The sequence below is a fragment of the Uranotaenia lowii genome, chromosome 1 (genome assembly GCF_029784155.1).
Source record: "Uranotaenia lowii strain MFRU-FL chromosome 1, ASM2978415v1, whole genome shotgun sequence".
NCBI classification, from domain to species: Eukaryota; Metazoa; Arthropoda; class Insecta; order Diptera; family Culicidae; genus Uranotaenia; species Uranotaenia lowii.
Window position 1 is genome coordinate 23,832,550 of NC_073691.1, and position 20,052 is coordinate 23,852,601.

At 36.9% G+C, this 20,052-nt stretch overlaps 1 protein-coding gene across 1 annotated transcript in view; it reads left to right on the forward strand.

Annotated features, from left to right (window-relative positions):
* Window positions 1–16,686, forward strand: part of LOC129755374 (LIM domain transcription factor LMO4.1) — a 57,935-nt gene extending 41,249 nt beyond the window's left edge. Inside the window, exon 4 of the mRNA XM_055751824.1 lies at window positions 14,368–16,686. Within this exon, the coding sequence (XP_055607799.1) occupies window positions 14,368–14,794 (427 nt within the window). The 3' untranslated portion in view covers window positions 14,795–16,686. The remainder of the gene's footprint in view (window positions 1–14,367) is intronic.
* Window positions 16,687–20,052: the final 3,366 nt, after the last annotated feature.

Sequence of the window (20,052 nt, forward strand, 5' to 3'; positions counted from 1 at the left end):
TCTACTACATATTTGGTTTGATGGATTCATCCTTCTCTCTATTTTAACTTGAATACTTATGTTTGTCATAAACTATGATAGAGAGAGTTCGGATGGATGGACATTAGAACGGTCCGGGTCCAGCTCCAGCTCTGTATAATCGTCAGGAAAGGCAAATATTTATAAAATGTGAGATCTTTTTTCTTCCTGCCCGGGAATCATTTCGTCATCCCCCCCTTACCCAATATAGAGGTAAGGGGGGTTGATGAGTTTTCTTCGTAATTTCTCGCATTAATAAACACATGGTTGTCTTCTTGGTGACAGTTTGTCGCTGGCAGGTGGTTCCAAATCGGTGATTATGGAATATTCTTATTCACAAAATAGGTTTTTCATAAAAACCGATCGTAAATCCAACTTATTTCGATCCCCTGTTGTTGAAGTTAGCTTTATTGATTTTGAAATGATTTTACAGAGTGGGACTTCATTGGGAGAACTGTTTACCTACCAACTGTTAATCTTATGATTTGCCTGAAATGAAGAATTTTTTTTCTTTCAGTTATTGAAAACGCAAACGGGCAAAGATGAGTTATTTTTGCTTGGATTTTTCTCAAAATAAAATTTACTGGTTCTGAAGTGTTTGAAAAAAAAGGTCGCCTTATAGTGTGATGCATGAAAAAACAGGTTCTGTAAATTTCCGATCCATTAGAAACTGCTATCAAGAACTGATAATCAGGTACCAGTGTTTAATATTTTTACAATCAAAGCTCAAATCTTAACTCAACTGACAGCATTCTCTCTGTCAAAGTCAAAGCTTTAAAATATTTAGCTTTCATATTTTTATCTTTCAAATGTAAAGGAGCTTTTTTCCGCATACCTTTCCTGTCATAATCTTTTCAAATTTTTATGAAAGCCGCTCCAATCATGTTCAATAGAAAGTGGTTGATGTATTTTTTATGAAAATTTGTCACAAATGTCCCTTTTTCGACTGTTAAGAAGTTCATTGATCGTCAAAAATAAAAAAAAAATAATACCCGTTAACACCGCGTGTATTGAAATACCTTGTCTTTAGGAAGATTAAACGCAAAATTAAAACAACCAAGTGATGATTAAAGGGAAAATGAGTTAAGCTCCGATTTTAACTTGCGACCCACTTAGTGAAAGGGTTTGACTTATATTTAGGCGCTGAAAACTTGTATCGTGAGTTCGCTACTATAAACTACTAGTTTCAGGAACCGCTAGAAATTTGTTTAGCTCCGATTGCAACTCGCGACCGGTCAAGTGAAGCATTTTTACTTGAAGATGACTGGAATTAGTGTCGCGAGATCGCTAGAACAAGCTAATAGTGTTAGTACCGCTAGAATTAGGTGTAGCTTCGATTTCAATTTGCGACCAGCAAAGTGAAAGGGTTTGATTTGTAGGTGACGAAAATTAATGTCTCAAGTTTGCTAGTACAATCTATTAGTGTTAGTATCGGTAGAATTTAATTAAGCTCATGATTTCAACTTGCGATCTCTCTAGTGCAAGGGTTTGACTTGTAGATGACGAAACTTAGTGTCACTAGTTGGCTAGTACAAGCTACTATTGTTAGTACCAGTAGACATTAGTTTATCTCCGATTTCAACTTGCGACCAGTCAAGTGAAGGGTTTTACTTGTAGTCAGGGTTCAAAACGCGCTCATTTAGCCACGGGCAGCACTCGCATAACATTTATCTTGAGCGGAGCTCAACCCTTCTACTAGAGGGGTCGCAAGTTGAAATCGAAGCTTAACTAATTTCTAGCAGTACTGACACTAGTAGCTTGTACTAGCAAACTCGCGACATTAATTTTTGTCACCTTTAAGTTAAACCCTTTCACTAGAAGGGTCACGAGTTGAAATTGGAGCGCAACTAATTTCTAGCGATACTTGTGCCGTTAATCATCAATAGTTTGTTTTAATCTCACGTTCTATCTTCCTAAAAAAAAAACTATTCAATTGATATTCGAACTAAAGGGTGATACGGTCAAAATTTGGTCAATATCAACTTGACGTATTTCTTTCAACTTTGCATTTAAAAAACCTGAACACCTCTCATTTTGAAAGTGTGTGTGTAGAATGTTGCTTGTATTTTGATTTTGGAATTCACTCTTCAATTGTCAAAATGCCGTCCAAGGAAGAAGAGCAGCGTATCAGAATTTTGCTCGCGCATCGCGATAATCCGAGCTTCTTGCACGCAAAGCTGGCAAAATCGCTAAAGTTGCCAAATCAACCGTTGTATGTAATTAAAGTGTTTGGGGAACGTTTGTCGACAGCCAGGAAGTCTGGATCGGGGGGAAATCGAAAACCGGAAGCCGCTGAGATGACAAATAGAGAGTTGCCGGTAGTTTCAAGCGAAACCCTAACTTCTCTCTCCGAGATGCCGCAAATAAGCTGGGTGTATCGTCTACAACCGTGCATCGAGCGATCCCGGAGGCTGTACACGACGATGCTGACGAAGTTTGACTGCGTGGTAATGGACGACGAAACCTACGTCAAAGCCGACTAGAAGCAGCTTCCGGGACAGGAGTTTTATACGGCAAAAGGAAAGGGAAAGGTAGCAGATATTTTCAAGCACATGAAACTGTCAAAGTTTGCCAAGAAATATCTGGTTTGGCAAGCCATCTGTACCTGTGGCTTGAAAGCAGCATTTTCATAGCTTCCGGGACTGTCAACCAAGAAATTTACGTGAAAGAGTGTTTGAATAAACGTCTCCTGCCTTTCCTGAAGAAACACGGTTGTTCCGTACTGTTTTGGCCGGATTTGGCATCTTGCCATTAGGTAAAAAGGCCATGGAGTGGTACGCTGCCAACAACGTGCAGGTGGTTTCCAAGAACAAGAACCCTCCCAATACGCCAGAGCTCCGCCCAATTGAGAAATACTGGGCTATTGTCGAGCGGAACCTAAAGAAGACCAAAAAAAAACTGCTAAGGACAAGCAGCAGTTCAAGGCAAACTGGCTTTCTGCGGCGAAGAAGGTAGACAAGTTGGCTGTACAAAATCTGATGGCAGGGGTTAAGAGTAAGGCCCAGCAATTCGGATTTGAAAAAGCGGAAGCCTAACTGAATATTTTTCCTGAATTTTATACTAATTAAACTTGAAAAAGCTCTTACTTTCTGTTTTCTAATGATGAATTTGAACCGAAAATCAAGAATCCCAAACTGGATACAGAATCCAAAATATGAAGATAGATATACAATCCAAACTTTGATAATATGGGACCAAACCTCTGAAATGATTTTAACATCACTTGAAATTGATTGTTCAGAAATGAGTTTCTATCAACAAGCAAGAAAATTTCGAAAAACTGAAGCAGAACTCTGATCCTGAGGTTAGTTTTCAATGTTTTGGCATTATCTCTAAGTTAAGATTGTTACTCTTGAATAGTCTTACTCATCGATCAAAATTTGATTAGGAATTTTAAAATTTAAATGTAGAGTAGAATACCTTGCTAGCAAGTTCAAACCCCAAAACCCCCTACGGCCATGCATAGAGGTGTCAATTTTTTCTGTTGACTCTTGAGTCACTGTGATAGATGCTTCATAAGAAGTTTTGTCAGTGCGTGAAAAAGTAAACCCAGGTAACATCGTCGAATTTTGTCCATTTTTTTTTTAAGGAATACGTTAAATGTCATCCGGAATGGGCAGAGTTGTATCAAAATCTGCTTAGACATGATGGGACACCCTATAGTTGTTTTCTTGGTGATGACTTGTCGTTGGCAGATGTGCCGGTGTTGATAAAACAATCCAATTCGCAAGACTCCAATCGGATGCATAAAATTTCTCTGTCATTGAAATCAATTAGAAATCTTACTTATTTCAATCCTCCCTTAATCAAGCTAAGACTGATTTTGAAAAGCATTTTCAGATTGAGACTTCAACTTTATTCAACCGAACACGGTCAGAAACAGATAAAAAATGTACCAGTAACCCAGTCTCAGTCAAGAAAGTTGAATTTAAGCATTTAAACTAAATAGGGGAGATGAGGGCATAACGAGCACCCAGGGCATAATGAGCACTACGCTTTTCTACGAAAGTACGTATTTTCTTAAATAAATTTTCATGAGGATTTGTTTCCTACTTCCTATAGCATTAATTTTTCACAAAAAAAGGAATCTCCTTATCATCTTTACAGAGTTATTTAAAAAAAAACTAGCTTGTTTCTCAAGTTACGAAAATATTATAATTTTTGAGTACCACGAAATAAGCTCTTATGATCTTAAAATAACCTTGATCTATAATGTACGCACTGCAACATGATGTACACATTGTTTCTCAATTTTTACCATCATAAAATTTTTGATTTTTCACTTTTATCAATTTTAAAACACGTTTTTACTTAAATTTGTTGACTAGGGGCATATAGAGCACCATATTATCGAGGCATAATGAGCATTTTCTGCCGTAGAATCTAGCAGCGAATTAAAATTGATTTATCGCGCCACACCTTGACTAGTTTTCATCCGACGATTTAGCCTATTGGTAAGGTGTCGGAGAGGTAATCAAAAGACTAGAGCTAGATTTCTGTTCGAGGTGATTTTTTTCCATTCACAATTCATGATCGATTTTTTTATTGTTACATTATACGGCTAGTAGCAACATCCTCCGAACAAAGCACTTAATGTATGAGCGTGCGTGAATTGTTTGTATTCTACAAACAGACATAGATTATTTTGTTATCGCTTTGTTTGATGAATCCACGACTCACCTGACTTCATCGAATTGAATTCGCTGCTAGATTCCCCGGCAAAAACGCACATCTTGCTCTGATTAATGGTGCTCATACTGCCTCAGGGGGGGTTCTCATTATGCCTCCACAGTGGCTGGTTTTCAGCTTTTGGCAAAAATTTTTAAAATGCATTTCAAACGTTTTCATCTAGTTTTTCACGTTTCAGCCCGTTAGGGAATAGGCTTTTCAAGTGTCTGAACACGAAACAATAATGTAACCTCCATATTATAGCTATTTTCTATGGGTTAATAACCGTTTTCCTTAAGGTGGCCATTATGCCCCCATCTCCCCTAGACCTTAAAAAAACTTACAAAAGAAAACTACGATGGAAAAAAAATCAACGATACGATTTTTCTGAAGTGATGAATTCTATTTTTGATCAGCAAATGGAATTATTTGTTTGAAATTTTCTCAAATTTTTGATTGGTTCCATATCGTATAGATTCCATGGATAACATGCCGTTCTTTAATCTGACAATTTTCAGTCCTTCAGGGATACTCCAAGTAAGAACATTTGGTCTACATTTGGCCTTTCTGTCATAAAAAGAAATTAGCTTAAAAATGGTGGACAGTCAACCTTCAGTTGACATTTCATAAGACTCATCGATAATACAGGGTGTCCACTCCCTCGGGAAAGTCGGGAAATGCGGAAAGAAATCGGAAATTTTTCCATAAAATCGGGAATTTTTGTCTCAGCTGCTCAGGGCATGTATTTCAGTGAATCCTTTGCTCCAGGATAACTGAAAATTTTTGAAACTAAAACCCAAACCATGTTCGGAAAAATTTAACTCGAAACTTCGAGCAACTCAAAAATAATAAAATAATAAAATAGCCGCATTTGCCGAGGATTAAGTAAAAACGAAAATGGTAAAACAAATAAAAGGGTTAATAGCGTTAATATGTCAACTCCCGTTTTCTTCCGAAACCTGGCATAATCCGGGCATTTGTTTTCAAAATTTTCAATCTATATTCGGGCAATCGCCGGCAAATTTGGTCAAAACCTAGAAATTATTCAACATAGATCGAGAAACAAAACATTTGAATCGGTATTTTTATCGAAACACTTCAACAGATTTAAATCTTATTTGAGGCTTTCAGAAAATCATTTATGATTTTTCTGATGAAAGTTGCTCTAGAACTTGATGAAACTTATTGGACGCAAAAATAAAAGATTATAGTAACTCAATTCGAGATTTTGTTTGGTTTTGCAAATAAAGTGAATAAATCCGGTCAATATCCGGGCTGAACGAAATCCGGGCAATCAGGCCGGTCCGGATCTTTCCAAAATTTTGTAACAAATGGCTAGTTTTCCTTAGAGAGATTTCTTGAATCGTTGAATATTCAAATAGAACCGAAATAGAAGTACATACTAAAAATGAATAAACTTTCAATAAATGCCTAGCATAGTTACGATCTTTGGGGCTTATCTTCCAAATTATGTTAGAATTTAACATTTTGGACTTTTATTGACCTTTTTATCGAAAATTTGGTTGGGTTTGACCAGCTTTAATTTAGCGCCGCATCGCCATGAGAAAATTTTGAAACAACTGAATTTAAATCTCATTTACAAGACATCACTTAATTTCTGATCTAAATTCACACGGTGAAATCAAGACAATTGTAGCCTTTTAATCACGTATTGAATATCGATCTTTTTTCTTGAACAGCATAGGGTTTTGCAAAGTTTATAAAATAAATTCAAAAGAAGTTTTTGAAATGAATAAAATATTAATGGTTGAACATAAAATTAATAAATTACCTTTTTCGTGATTTGAATTTAGTTATTTGAATTTAAAAATTTCTATCCGAGCTATTTTTTTTTTTCAAAATTTAAAATTTACGAGTTTTTGAGATATTTTCGATGCAAGAGGAAAAGAAAAAAATAATGGTGCACTATTTCCTTCAAAATCCCTCATTTTCAAATTGATAGCTGACCGTTGATTATTCAAAGAGTCACTGTGTGTGAGTGGTGGAAGAGTATGCAAACACTGTCAAAAATGTCCACCAAGTTCAAATCAAGCATTGTAGTGAAGCACGTAATCGAAAACTACGGTTGAGGATCATCAGGGAAGTCAAGCCCCATAGCAGAATTTTTCATTTTCAATATGCAAAAAACTTAGTGTGGATCGCTTAAATGTCCAGCAAATTTTTTCTCCGATATGCTGAAAGTTTTGCCTCGTTATGAGTCATGCAAACCTAACCTCAAACAACTAATTTTTGCTAGCTCGAGAGCTCGTAAGCTGTACAGCCTGTACCGAGGCTATGAGACAGATGATTTCTGATGAACGACAAAACTTATGAAAAATCCTATTTCAAACAAATTCTAGCATTTGAATCCTATAACGTGTCTACTCGTGGTAAGGTCCCTAGCATATTAAAGTATGTATTTGCTGATGTTTTGTATAAAATGTAATGATTTTCTAAAATCCTGCCCCTGTGAAAAAAAAACCACATTTTTTAAAACGAAAACTTTGCTCGCTGTTTTTAAAACCCTAAAAAGAGTGATTTTATATGTACCCTTCAAAACCTAGGATCTATACTAACTGATTGTACTTTAAATTCAATCTCATGATGGTTTCGCTTCGTTATTGTCAGATTTTGCCAGATAAAATTCCACCAAAACGCTATAAAGTGACTCAAAAATAATCATGTTTTGTTAATTTCGAAACAGCTGTATCCACTATCCAGAAGACTCTCGGTAATTTAAAAATACTACACTTGACCTTAAGGAAGTCTCTCAATACAGATCTCTTAAAAACAGTAGCAGTTCTTAAGACGATTTACAGTTCTAGGGAAACCGATCCTGAAGAGTTTCAATGCTTTTAAGAAGATCCTTAAGAAGAGTAACGTTCTATAAAAACGTTAGGCTTTCTCAAAAGCCATAGGTCTTATAAGACCTATGGCTTTTGAGAAAGCCCTTGGCATTAAAAGTCCGTCCAGTCCTGCAGAAGATGCAGGGTTTCAGATAAAAACTTCTTTCTTTCCATTATTTGAATACTTTCAACCGTCAAAATACTGTCGGCCTCTACAAGAATTTTCAGTTCTTAGGGAGTCTTAGCTCCAAAAAAGTTCTACAGTAAAAGGGAAAACAATCGGACTCAAAGTGGACTCTCGACACAAAAGTAGCCTCGGTGAAGATTTAAGTTCCCTAAAATACTAATCCTTTGCTCTGGAATAAACGTTCTAGTTTCACTTTTGATTCAAAATAGATCCTCGAGCCCAGGAAAGACTCAGCCGGCCTCTCAGTTGGAAAGTAGATCCTCGGCCCTAAAGAATAGTTCTTCTCTAAAATTGAAAATTTTATCTCTGCCATAGGGAAGAGTCTCACCCCAAAAAAGACCCTCGGTCCCTGGAGAATATTTTTTACCCTAAAGAAAGACTTAAAAGCACTCTCGGCTACAAAGCAGGTTTTCTTCAACTAATGAAAAAGATAGCTACATAGATTAGTTTTACCAAACAAATTTGAACATTGGTCCTTGGAATTATTATGGGTTTTTTTTCAACCCAAATGGGATGCGTGAAAATTAGGAGTGCCCAGTGCGTGTAGTTGAGGCAATCGTTCAAACATGGAAATTTTCTGACTTATTGAAGAAAACTACTATTGAAGAAAACTCAAAGCATTATCTTCACACATTCAACCGAATTAGTTAGGCTTTTCGATTGGGATGTTTGAACTTTTACAAACAAGTCTATGCGTCGTCACTATTTTTCGCTCTCTCATTGACTTGTTCTTATGCAAATGTGTGAGGGCACCAATTTTCATGCTTAGTAGATTTTCGAGACATATTCTGGTATTTATTGATATACTTTATAAGACCTCTGATCCAATTGATTTAGATTGAATTTTTTTTGGATCCTTGATTTTGCTGATGTTAGAGTATGGTGGGGTAAAAGTACGACCTTAGTGTTATCCTATTTTTAGAAAATTTTGCCGGTTGTTTTCCAAAAAACCAAGAACAGCATTTGATTCTTTAGACTTTTATCTCTCTTCTAAGAAATTACGAAGATAATCGATCAACGCATTTGAAAGCAGTAGTGAAAATGCCTAACTGCTATCGAAACGTACTCTTACCCCACCTCTGGGGCAAAAGTTCGAATGATGTGGGGTAAAAGTACGACCATTCAAAATTCCACAATTCTGCATAAAGTCAACAGGAAAATTATTTTGTATTAATCTCTGCTTACAGCAGCAGCTTCCTTGTTCGCTTCTGATACAAATCCTATACATGGGCAAATAACCTGCGCGAATTTAGAGTTCTCCACTAACTGTCCATATTCAGCAGGTTTTCGAAATCCAGTTCTCATCGTATTTGAGCAATTTTTCGCGCGAGCAAGTCCTGTAGAAACAAAAATATGCGCTGATGTTTCCAGAACATTTAAAAAAGACTTTAAAATTTATCGTTCAGATTTACTTCAGTAGACCCTTCGTACTTTTGCCCCATTTGCAGTTCGTACTTTTGCCCCTTCAAGGTTTCTTATGATTCACAGTTTATTGTGCAGAACAGAGACATAGTAATTAAATTCTTTCTTCGGCGTTTGATAGTGATTGAAAACAACTAAAAAGACACATTAAAACTTTCATTGAAAGCCAGACTTTTGATTGCACAAACATGTTTGCCGTTATTTGAAATATTACATCATTCAAGCAAAAAAGCTACTTTACCTCATTTTTCGGTGTATTTCCAATTTCTACGAAAACGTGACGCGGAGAGCGAGCGAATTAGATCGGACGTGCGTTTGGCGGTGGCGTTTTGAAGTTTTTTCGATCGTTAATACGAGTGGACCGCGGCTTTTTGTGGTGTTTAGTGATTGTTGCGCGTGTGATATTGGTGGCTTGGGTAGTGAAATCGAATAAAAAGGGGCAAAATCCAGTCTTAAACGAGGGAAATCTGGGTTTCATTCCGGGCTGAAGAGGAAGCCATATTGAGAAAGGCAGGAAGAAAATTTAGTTCTGGGAGAGGGCGGCTAAAGTGCGAAGTTTTTTCCTCGTGCAAAAGTGAAAGGCGGTTATATGCTGTGAGAGAGCGGCTAAGAAAGAGAAGAGGTTCATTCAGTGCAAAACGGGCTCTACTGTAGGCCTGTAGTTAAGTGTGTGGGTGAAGGTTTTTATTGGCTACACGAAGAAAAAGTTTTCAGCCGAAAAAGCAAATCGCATAGTGTATGTGTGGGTTGCTAAGCATATCCGATATAGTGTGGGAATGAATATCTGTGGTTAGAGGTTTGCTGGTGTGGGAAAAGCTCGTCAACTTGGTTGCGGGAGTGTGAATGAAATCGAGAGTGGATGAGAGCCAGGTGCTAACGGGTTGAAGAAAGGGTTAAGACGCTTTTGAGAAACGATTTTTAATGTTTTATTTATGAACTTTATATTTATTTTATTTCCAGGTGGTATTAAAGGTAACTTGACTATCGAATAATATAAAACGAAATATAACATAAATCAAATTTCGGGGTTTGGGGGGGTTCCATCCGGGCATCCGATTGAAGCGATTTTTGAGGAGAGCATTGGGCTACCTCACCTGCACTGAATCGCGAATTGAGGACGGGCTCGTCTCCCCACCCAGCTGAGCGCTCTGCATTGTAATGGTCGACTCAAATGTTAGATAGGTTTATTATGTTCTTTCGATGGAGACAACTCAATCCTTTCCCCATCTAGAGCTATAAGCGCTTCTGCTTATATCTCTTCTCCTTTGGAACAGTCCATTCAAAGGCATTTGAACTTATCAATCGGATGAGTCTGGAACAAATTACAGAGCAAGAGTTGCTCGCTGCTACCGGCTGTGCCTTGCTACCTGGGTGGTAGAAATACATACATACAATACATACATTTCCAATTTCTACGAAAACAAATTATGGCTGGTTGTTGGCAGTCCAAATCACTATCCATCCACGCCAGAGTTTTGAATTTTACTGTTCTTGGTTTGTGATAATCCCAAAACGTACTTTTACCCGTTTCGTACTTTTACCCCACCTTACTCTATCTGTCTATCTGAGATCCAAAAAATAAAACAAAGATTGACGGATCGAAATAGCTGAAAAATTTTGAATGACGCTTCTTGGAATAATTGGGGAGCATTCCTCAAACCAAATGGGATGCTTATACATTTATAAGTGGGTTATCGTACAAGTCGTTAAAATGTTAAGAATGTTATACTAGGGGAGTAAGGATTTTTCTCAGCAAAACCGAGTTTTATTTTTAAAGTGTAAAGCAGTAGAAGCGGAAGAGTAGGCTGGGCCTGAATAGAAGCAGACGCGAAATTTTGACATCAAATTTTTCGAAGCTGTAAATGGTGAAATTTTGTTCATATTTCTGGAGAATTTAGGCTATGAGAATTGAGATCGATATATAACTCTGCTACTAAGCGGATTCGGATTAGTTCTGTGAAGAAAAATCATCAGGTGCCAAGTGAACATTTTATGGTTGAAGTGTCAAAATCCGCTCATTGAGCGTAACGAAGCAAAAACTATGTGTATGGATACCCGGCCTCGATACGCCGTTACTGGAACAGGAGACATTGGAATAACACTGGAGATACGTGAGGAAACAACAACAACCTGTATCGAGAACCTCGTGCAAAAGCGATTTCTGTTTTTGAAATGTCCGAAGGAATTAACATCACTTCAGATAAGTATTTCGTTTCTAAATTTTTTTGTTTGTTTGCTTTTCGGAGAAGCGTCCTGAAGCCTGGCATCCGTTGGGAGACGGATACGCTGTTTTGATGGCTGCGGAGGGTCTCGGATCTTTGTCTTGTTCGGGGGACTCGAAACGGGTCTCATATTCCCCAGCAGCTTAAAAGATCTGCGATTTGATGCATCTACCATCGACTAGAATTGACTCTTACATTTGATCAAGTTTTTTAATTTTTATTTTAAATATGTTTTGTTGGCTTTTTATTTGGATTTGGGTCATTCCGAAGAAATGAGCCGGTATTTTAATATTATTATTGAATTTGGATTATGCCTCATTTAGCGAAATTATACTCCAGCAAAGGTCAATGTTTTTGTTATCATCATTTTACTACATTTTACATTAAGCTCTAACTGAATTGAACAATGGTATCGATTAATTGAAAGGCATTATCGTACATTTGAGAAGCTATTTTCATCATCAATATTTATAAGAATAGCATTTATGAGTGTTTATTTCAACGCGTTGCTGAAATGTTGAAAATTTAAGGAAAAAACATCATATTTTTTAGCGTTTATAGATGTTTCAACAAAACTGTTCTCTCATTAGGTTGGATTGTATAGGTATAAATTTTCAAAAAGCCTTGTCACCACGAGGCTGAGAAAACAAATAGGGGATTTTCAAGAAAGCATTATTAATTGGAAATAATAATTAAAATAAATATTTTTGAATCTAGCTAGATTGATTTGAAACTGTTATGAACCACCAACATAAATTTTACATTCAATCATCAGTATCAAAATAAATTAGTTATGCACCTATTCCTGCATCAAAATATCTTCAGCAATACAAACAATTAACAATAGTATTAAAATATCAAATTTTCAATAATTTCGTCGTGATACTTAAGATTCAATAACGTAGTTTTCAATTTGCATTCTGTTTATAATAATCAACAGTGCTGTAAGTTGATATAAAACAATAAGGGCCAATAAATGATTCACTATAACATATTGCATTATTTATACTTTGATAAATAATTAATAATTCCATAATAATTTTTATATCCATCACGGAAGTTAATAAATGATTAAACATTTGTACCGTCATAAAACTTTGTTTAAATGAGATGAATTTTTCATAAAGAATATGAGGCAAAGAGTTGAGTTGTACTAATGAGTTCCAAAAACGATTTAATTCAGTTATCACAAACTACATAACAAGTCAAAAATCAAATAGAACAAAAATATGATTCACTTCATCCATCAACAACATTTTAATATTTTCTACATTTCCTTAAAACAAATTCTTAGAAGTATGATAAAAGTCTCTTAACTCTGAAAAGTCGTTTTTGGAAAAACGTTAGTGGATCAGGAATAAGAATTAGGAATACAAGTTAGTTAAAAAATTAAACACATTTTTCACTTTACTAGGTCTTTCTTAGTTTCTTTCTACTGCCTCAAAGATAGAAATAGGAGTTTCCTTAGGAAAAATCTAGGAGCATAGGAGGTGTAGGAAAACTCGATCGCACCATTGACCAAAATGGATCCTGATCTTTAACCTTTCCCCTTTTAACACAACCCTTTCCTGGGATATTTCAATATAGATTCGCAGACGTATAGACGGTTTCTATAGTTGAAGATATTGACTTTCTTTTGTTCCTGAATATTTCTAAATTAATCTTTGAAATATAAAAGGACAAATAGTTGTTAATTGATTCTTTGTAGTATCCTACTAACAATCCTTCTTTCATTCCTCATTGACTACTAGGACGTGGCCGGCGCCGTTATTGATCATTTTCAAAGGGAGAGCATGAGTTTTGTGCATTGTGAATGAACTGCTAGTCCCAAGCACCATTCTTTTGGCCCTTGCACAAAACTGATGGCCTCGATCAATCACGGAGTAGCAACCATTGGCGAGGTAGAACTTGTTCTGCTTAGCCACGCCAGCGATCATGGAATTCGAAGTGCGTAAGTTGAATAAAGTCTAATCAAATATGTTATCTGAGGCTTTAAATGAATGGTCATGTCTAAGCACTTCAAGTTCAATGATTTAAGGTGGATATGAGTAGTCAACCAAGCTAAGCTAAGCTAAGCTAAAGTGTAAAGCAGTAGAAGCACTGATCACACTGACTTGACACTTAGAACAAAAATTCAACCATTTTCTGTCTAATTTGTTTTTGTCAAATTTAGTAGGTTCGGAATATCGACGGCAGGTGGCGAACCTGAAAAATTCGACAAAAAGTGCCCTGTAGGAAACTGGACCTGTTTAGCCCAATTTTATCGTAGAAATTGCCTGTTTTTATTTTAAAGTTGGGTGGCATTTCCTAACTGGGATAGCATTTCTTCAAATCGATCGATGCGCACTCTGGAATCGATATTGCGTACTGTTGGAAAATTTTTCCAGAAAACGAAATCGAGAGTCCAGTCAGTATGATCAGTGGTAGAAGTATCGAATTTCGCAAAAACCGAAGATAACATTGGAATACCGAACTACTCTTTGCCATATTTTTGTCGAACGAACGTTCAATTTTAGTCAAACTAAAACAAAAACTATCGATCACTCATATGTTTTTTTTCGTGAAAATCAAATAAGACAAACCGTTCTTCTCGACCACTGCTTCAAGTTTAATCGCCTAAAGCACCAATTTCGATTCGGTTCATCGACCAAAAGTTACACCTTTCAATTCAAAACCAAATCCATCCCAGTTGAACCCAAATAACAGAAAAAAAAACGAAAACCAAAATCGTTTCATTTCAGCCAGTTGGCGCGATACAAATTGAACGTGTAAATTGCAATTTTGCTTTTTTGAGGCTTTTTTCGTTTCTGCAAAGGTTGTCTCTGGAGAGCAATAGATTTCGGAATGCAAATATCAAACCACGCCACATTGATTCATTGCTCTGAACGTCAAACTAGTTTTGTTTTGTTTTATTTTTATTTTTTTTTTCTAACCGAGTATCAACACTGATTTAAACCTTCGTATAGATGTTTCAACCTTTTTCGTGTCGTTTTTTCCTTTGCAGATTCTGCGTCGGAGACAAATTCTACCTGTGCGAGAACAAAATCCTCTGCGAGTACGACTACGAAGAGCGGCTAGTATTCGCCTCGATGGCGAACCACCCAATGCTGAAACGTCAAATGGGTCAACAACAGCAACAAGCCGGTGGTCAACATCCGGTTCAGAATGGCATCGGTCATCATCATCATCAGCACCATCCAGGATCGGCCGCGGCGCAGCAACAACAGCAACAACAACAGGGACAGTCTCCGAATCCCAACGGACTCATGAGTCACCTGGTAGCTGCTGCCGGACAGCAGCAACAACAACAACAACGACCCACGGCCGGTGGGGATCACAACAACAACAGTAACAACCTGGGACCGGGAGGAATTTCGTCGCCCTTCGGAACGCCGACGCACATGAAGGCCGCCCTCAGTACGGCCAGTTAAGCTGTTACCCCTAGAAGTTTTCCGTTTAGTTTGTTTTTGTTTACGTTTTTCGAGAGCGTATTTGAGCTCTTGTTTTTATCTCAAACGAATCTCCTGAATGTGTAATTATTAACGATAAATACTGGCTGGGTTTTGCTGTTCGGGTTAGAAAGGTTGAATTGTGTTAGATTTGAAATATAAAAAATTTCAGTTTGTTTACAAATTTTTATGATGATATTCAGCTGATTTTTAAGTTGATTTTTTTCGCAGTGTGTAAATTTTTGTCAGATTTAGGGTAAAATTTACCCATTGACCTGTCGTTTTTTTGAATGGAAACATCGATCTTTGTCTAACGCACTTCAACCTTCAGAATTCTCAGCAGCAAAATGTAAACAAATACTCAAACACATAAAAAAAAACTATCAAAACTAGAACATGTTTGAAAATATCAAAAAAACAATCGCAAACAACGATGTGCAATACCAATGTAAGTTTTCTCAGTGTCCCGAAGGCTAATTTTCGTTTCCACCTACTTTTGTTATATTTATTTTTTTTCTAATTAATCTGTCAGAATTCAGGAAGAAGTAAATAAAAAGACACTGAAAAAAACATTCTCCCACTAAATAGTCACCCCGTCTCGTAGTTTTCCTCGCGATAATTAATGTGCCAAATCCAATTAGCTGCTCGCGCAATCGAGGGACCCCTCGCGTGTATTTTGTGATTAATAAACTCTGTGAATTGCAGTCAACAAAAAAAAAGTAGGATCATGGGAAAAAAATGAAAACACAAAATCAACACAGAGCCAATCGCTCGTGGAAAATAAATGAATATTCAACAACGTTTGGTTGCTGTTTGCAAACCGGAGAAAAGTGCACGCGACTGCAAGTTTTCCCCATCAATAGAGAAATTCCCCCCTGGAGGGATGACAAAATGGCGCACAACGGCACGTAAAAAAAGCGCATGACTCCCCGCATAAATCAAATTGGCTCAATTAGATGCAACGTGGATTTTTTTTTTCTCTATTTAAATCATGTGAACGCGTGTTTATTACGATTGACACTTCATATTTCATTTTGAGCCGGGCAAACGGGGGGCCTCCTTCGATTGATTGCAGCCAGAAAAAAAAATTAAATAAACAAAAACATAAATAATGTCATAACTGCTAGGAAAATGGGTGGAAAATCGGAACGGAATGAAGCGAACTGAGGAGATTTCTTAAAAGAAAAAAAAAACAACTCGAGAAGTAATCGAAAGGACTGTACCAGAAAGTGATTCTCGCAATGTGAAGTGGCGAAGTATCGAAACCATATTTTGTGCTGTACTGTAAAAATATTGTTTTAAGGTTATGTAGCAGGTAAGAACGAACAAAATGAAACTCCCTCTGTAAATTGATTGCTTGTACATATTTAGGTCCATTAGAGCGAATATTTGTTGGTTATGAATGCCTGCCAATTGGGTAGAATTTTTGTTTAAAAAAAACTGTTTATTTTTGCATCAAAAGTGGAAGTAAACACAGTCAAACGAGTATTAGTTTAGACATTACTGGTCATGAAGTAAATTTCCCAAAACATGAAAAAACAATGAAAGTTTTACGTTCCAACATTTCCAATCATAAAAGGGTAAAGTTAAAACAATATACATAAATGTTTATAACCAAAGTTTTCTAACCGAAATCAATGTTCAGGAAAATGTAAACAGTATCCAAAAACAGAAATAATCCAAAGTAAACAGTCGAAGTTAAAAACGAAAAACAAACGGTGAAAAATGAGTAGGAATAAATAAACCAAAGAAAAGTACTAATCACTGTTTTGAAAAGCAAAACAAACAAAAAAAAGTATCCTAAATGACACAAAAGTAAACCTAAATGGAAGTTAGAAAAATTATCAAAAATAAAGAAAAAAAATTAATCCAAATCGTTTCAAACTGATAGCTCTCACCGGAATTCTTCGAAAGCCATTAGTGTAAATCTGCTGCATCTGGTCGGATTCCCATCGCATCTTTTCCTACTCTTTTTTCTTTAACTCGACTCGCCGGAAGACAATCACTCGAAATCTGAAGTGATTAAGTCAATCAATCCGGCTAGAAACATTGCCGCACCGCGGCTGTCTCTTTTCCCAAAGCATGGAGTCCCCAAACTCCCGGGACCAGACTCCCGAGTCGTCGTCTGAATAATAAAGCTATCGTTCGTTCGTTTCAAATCCGCGTGGAAAAGCGCGAAAAACTTTTCCAATAAGTTTTTATTGCCTTCGACTTCAACCCTTCCGCTTTTACTACCTACCAAAAGTTCGAGGATAAGCGAAGAATGACGACTAATTTCCATTCAAAGACGACGGCTCTTGGTGGAATGAGACTTTTCCCCGGAGATGAGGTTAAGTTTTTCACCTTCGGCACCTCCAAGCGACCCACACCGATTGCACTCTATAAAATCAGAATCCTAGTCTTAGAGAACAAATGGTGGAACGGGAAGAGCCAAGCCAAGCCATCCAGCCATAATTATATATTTAAATGTTTCAATTAACTCCTTCCCAATCGCACGGATTGCAACCCCAACTCGTGGAAATCGAGAACTTGGTTAGAACAGAAAGACGACGGCTTTCCCGTTCGAGTTCGAGTTGCATCGATGGATGATGGTGTGATTTACGACGACGACGACGACGAACTTTTTGGTCGCGAATAAAGCGGATTTGAATCGCGGCAGGCGTTGTAGTGAGAGTACCCTTTCCCACGGGACGGGTTGGATCAATGACAGCAGCAGGTTTTGGCTTTTCAGTTTTGATTGTTTGTAAATAATAAAAATTAAAAGTTTTTGGGATTCAAAAATTGAAACACTGAACTTTCAAAAATGTAGTTTTCGGAGAAAACCTGTAAGTAAACCAAAACACATAAACGTATTTTTTGCGCAGAAATTGGTCCTGAATGCAAGTTTTGTGGCCTTGTACAATTTTCAATTGAAAGAGTGTTTAACAGTCTTGTTTAAGCTCATTTGAACGAAGTTCAATTGCTTTTCCTGAAGGGTGCTTAATCGGCATAGCGCACGGCACCCTTCCAAATAAACGAATTTCAAATCAAAAATCAATTGCTTTTCCTACCTTCAACGAACCTTTCTAGTTGTGGACAGACATTCAACCGGCCAAGAGAGTGTGCCGCTTGCAACGATCGGCTACACATCTCCCCTCCACACTAAGGAAAGAAAATGAAAAAATATACATTTTTTTCGATTTCAAAGCTTGCCATTCTATTCTTTCCTTTTCCGAATATTATCGCTCTTTACTTTTTTAGTACCTATTCGAAGGATGGTCTGTTAAAGAGAAGTTGATAGCCCGTTTTAACTTTTTCTCTGTTCAACCTCCCGTCAGTTGTCAGTTGAGAATTTTCACGCAGTTCTGCTTTTGTTTAATTATAAGTTTTTCTTTATGATTATAACATAATTAGTAACAACACAATATTTGTTATCATTGTCAGAACTTTTTTTTTAATGACGTTCTTGTTGGTCCTCCCGATCCAACGATATTTCGTAGAGTGAACCTTCAGAACACTCTTCATATTAGTCCTCCCGATCAAACGAAGATTAATAAAAAGAACCTTCATAACATTTTTCATGTTGGTCCTCCCGATCCAACGATAATTTGTAAAGTAAACCTTAATAACACTCTTCATGTTGGTCCTCCTAATATAACGAGAATTATTAAAATGCACCTTCAGAACATTCTTCATGTTGGTCCTCCCGATCCAACGATAATTCGTAAAGTGAACCTTCACTGGGGTGGAGGAAGGACCCAAATGGACCTGTGGGACCATCACAAAAAAAAACACTCTTGATGTTGGTCCTCCCGATCTATCGAAAATTCTTAAAATGAACCTTCAGAATATTCTTCATATTGGTCCTCCCGAACCAACAATAATTCGTAAAGAGAACCTTCAGAGCACTTTTCATGTTGGTGCTCTCGATCCTACTTTAATTCGTAAAGTTTTCAAAACACTCTTCATGTTGGTCCTCTCAATCTAACGAAAATTATTAAAAAGAACCTACACAACGTTCTTCATGTTGGTTTTCCCGATCCAACGATAATTCGTAAAATGAACCTCAGAACACTCTTCATGATGGTCCTCCCGATTCAACGATAACTTGTAAAGTGAACCTTCCGCACACTCTTCATATTGGTCCTCCTTATCTAACGACAATGATTAAAATGACCCTTCACGACATTCTTCATGTTGGTCCTCTCGATCCAAAGATAATTCGTAAAGTGAACCTCAGAACACTCTTCATGTGGGTCCTCCCGATCCAACGAAAATTATTAAAATGAACCTTCATAACATTCTTCATGTTGGCCCTCCCGATCCAACAATAGTTCGTAAAGTCAACCTTAAGAACACTCTTTATGTTGTTCCAACCGTTCCAAAGATAATTCGTAAAGTGAACCTTCAGAACACTCTTCATGTTGGTCCTCCCAATCTAACGAAAATTATTAAAGTGAACCTCCAGAACATTTTTTATGTTTGTCCTCCCGATGCAACGATAGTTCTTAAAGTGAACCTTCAGAACATTCTTCATGTTGGTCCTCCCGATCCAACGATAATTCGTAAAGTGAACCTTCTGAACACTCTTCATGTTGTTCCACCCGTTCCAACGATAATTCGTAAAGTGAATCTTCAGAACACTCTTCATGTTGGTCCTCCAAACCTAACGAAAATTATTAAAGTGAACCTCCAGAACATTCTTTATGTTGGTCCTCCCGATCCATCGATAGTTCGTAAAGTGAACCTTCCTGGTGTGGTCCTCCCGAATCAACGATTATTCGTAAAGTGAACCATCAGAATACTCTTTATATTGGTCCTCCCGATCTAACGAAAATTATTAAAATGAAACTTCAAAACATTCTTCATGTTGGTCTTTCCGATCCAACGAGATATCATTAATTGAACCCTCAGAACACTCTTCCGTTGGACCTTCCGTCTCAATGATTTTTATCTCAACATCTCATCTTAATTAGTTAGGAAGTTGAAATTGGTCATCTACTAAATAATACTATTTCCGTCACTCATCAAAGTCAACCATATCAACTGTACCTAAGTATACTCCTCAAATGATTTTAGAAAAATTAATTCTGTTACATAATCTTGATATTTTTGGTAATATAACCGAATAGGATTGAGGTCCACCTGATTGAGATTTTAAAGTTGCTAATCGCGAAAGCTGAAAAAAGATTTTTAAAATTTTGACTTTTATTCGTACGATTGTAAGAATTGTATGAAACCTTTTTTCCGGCCATCAAGAA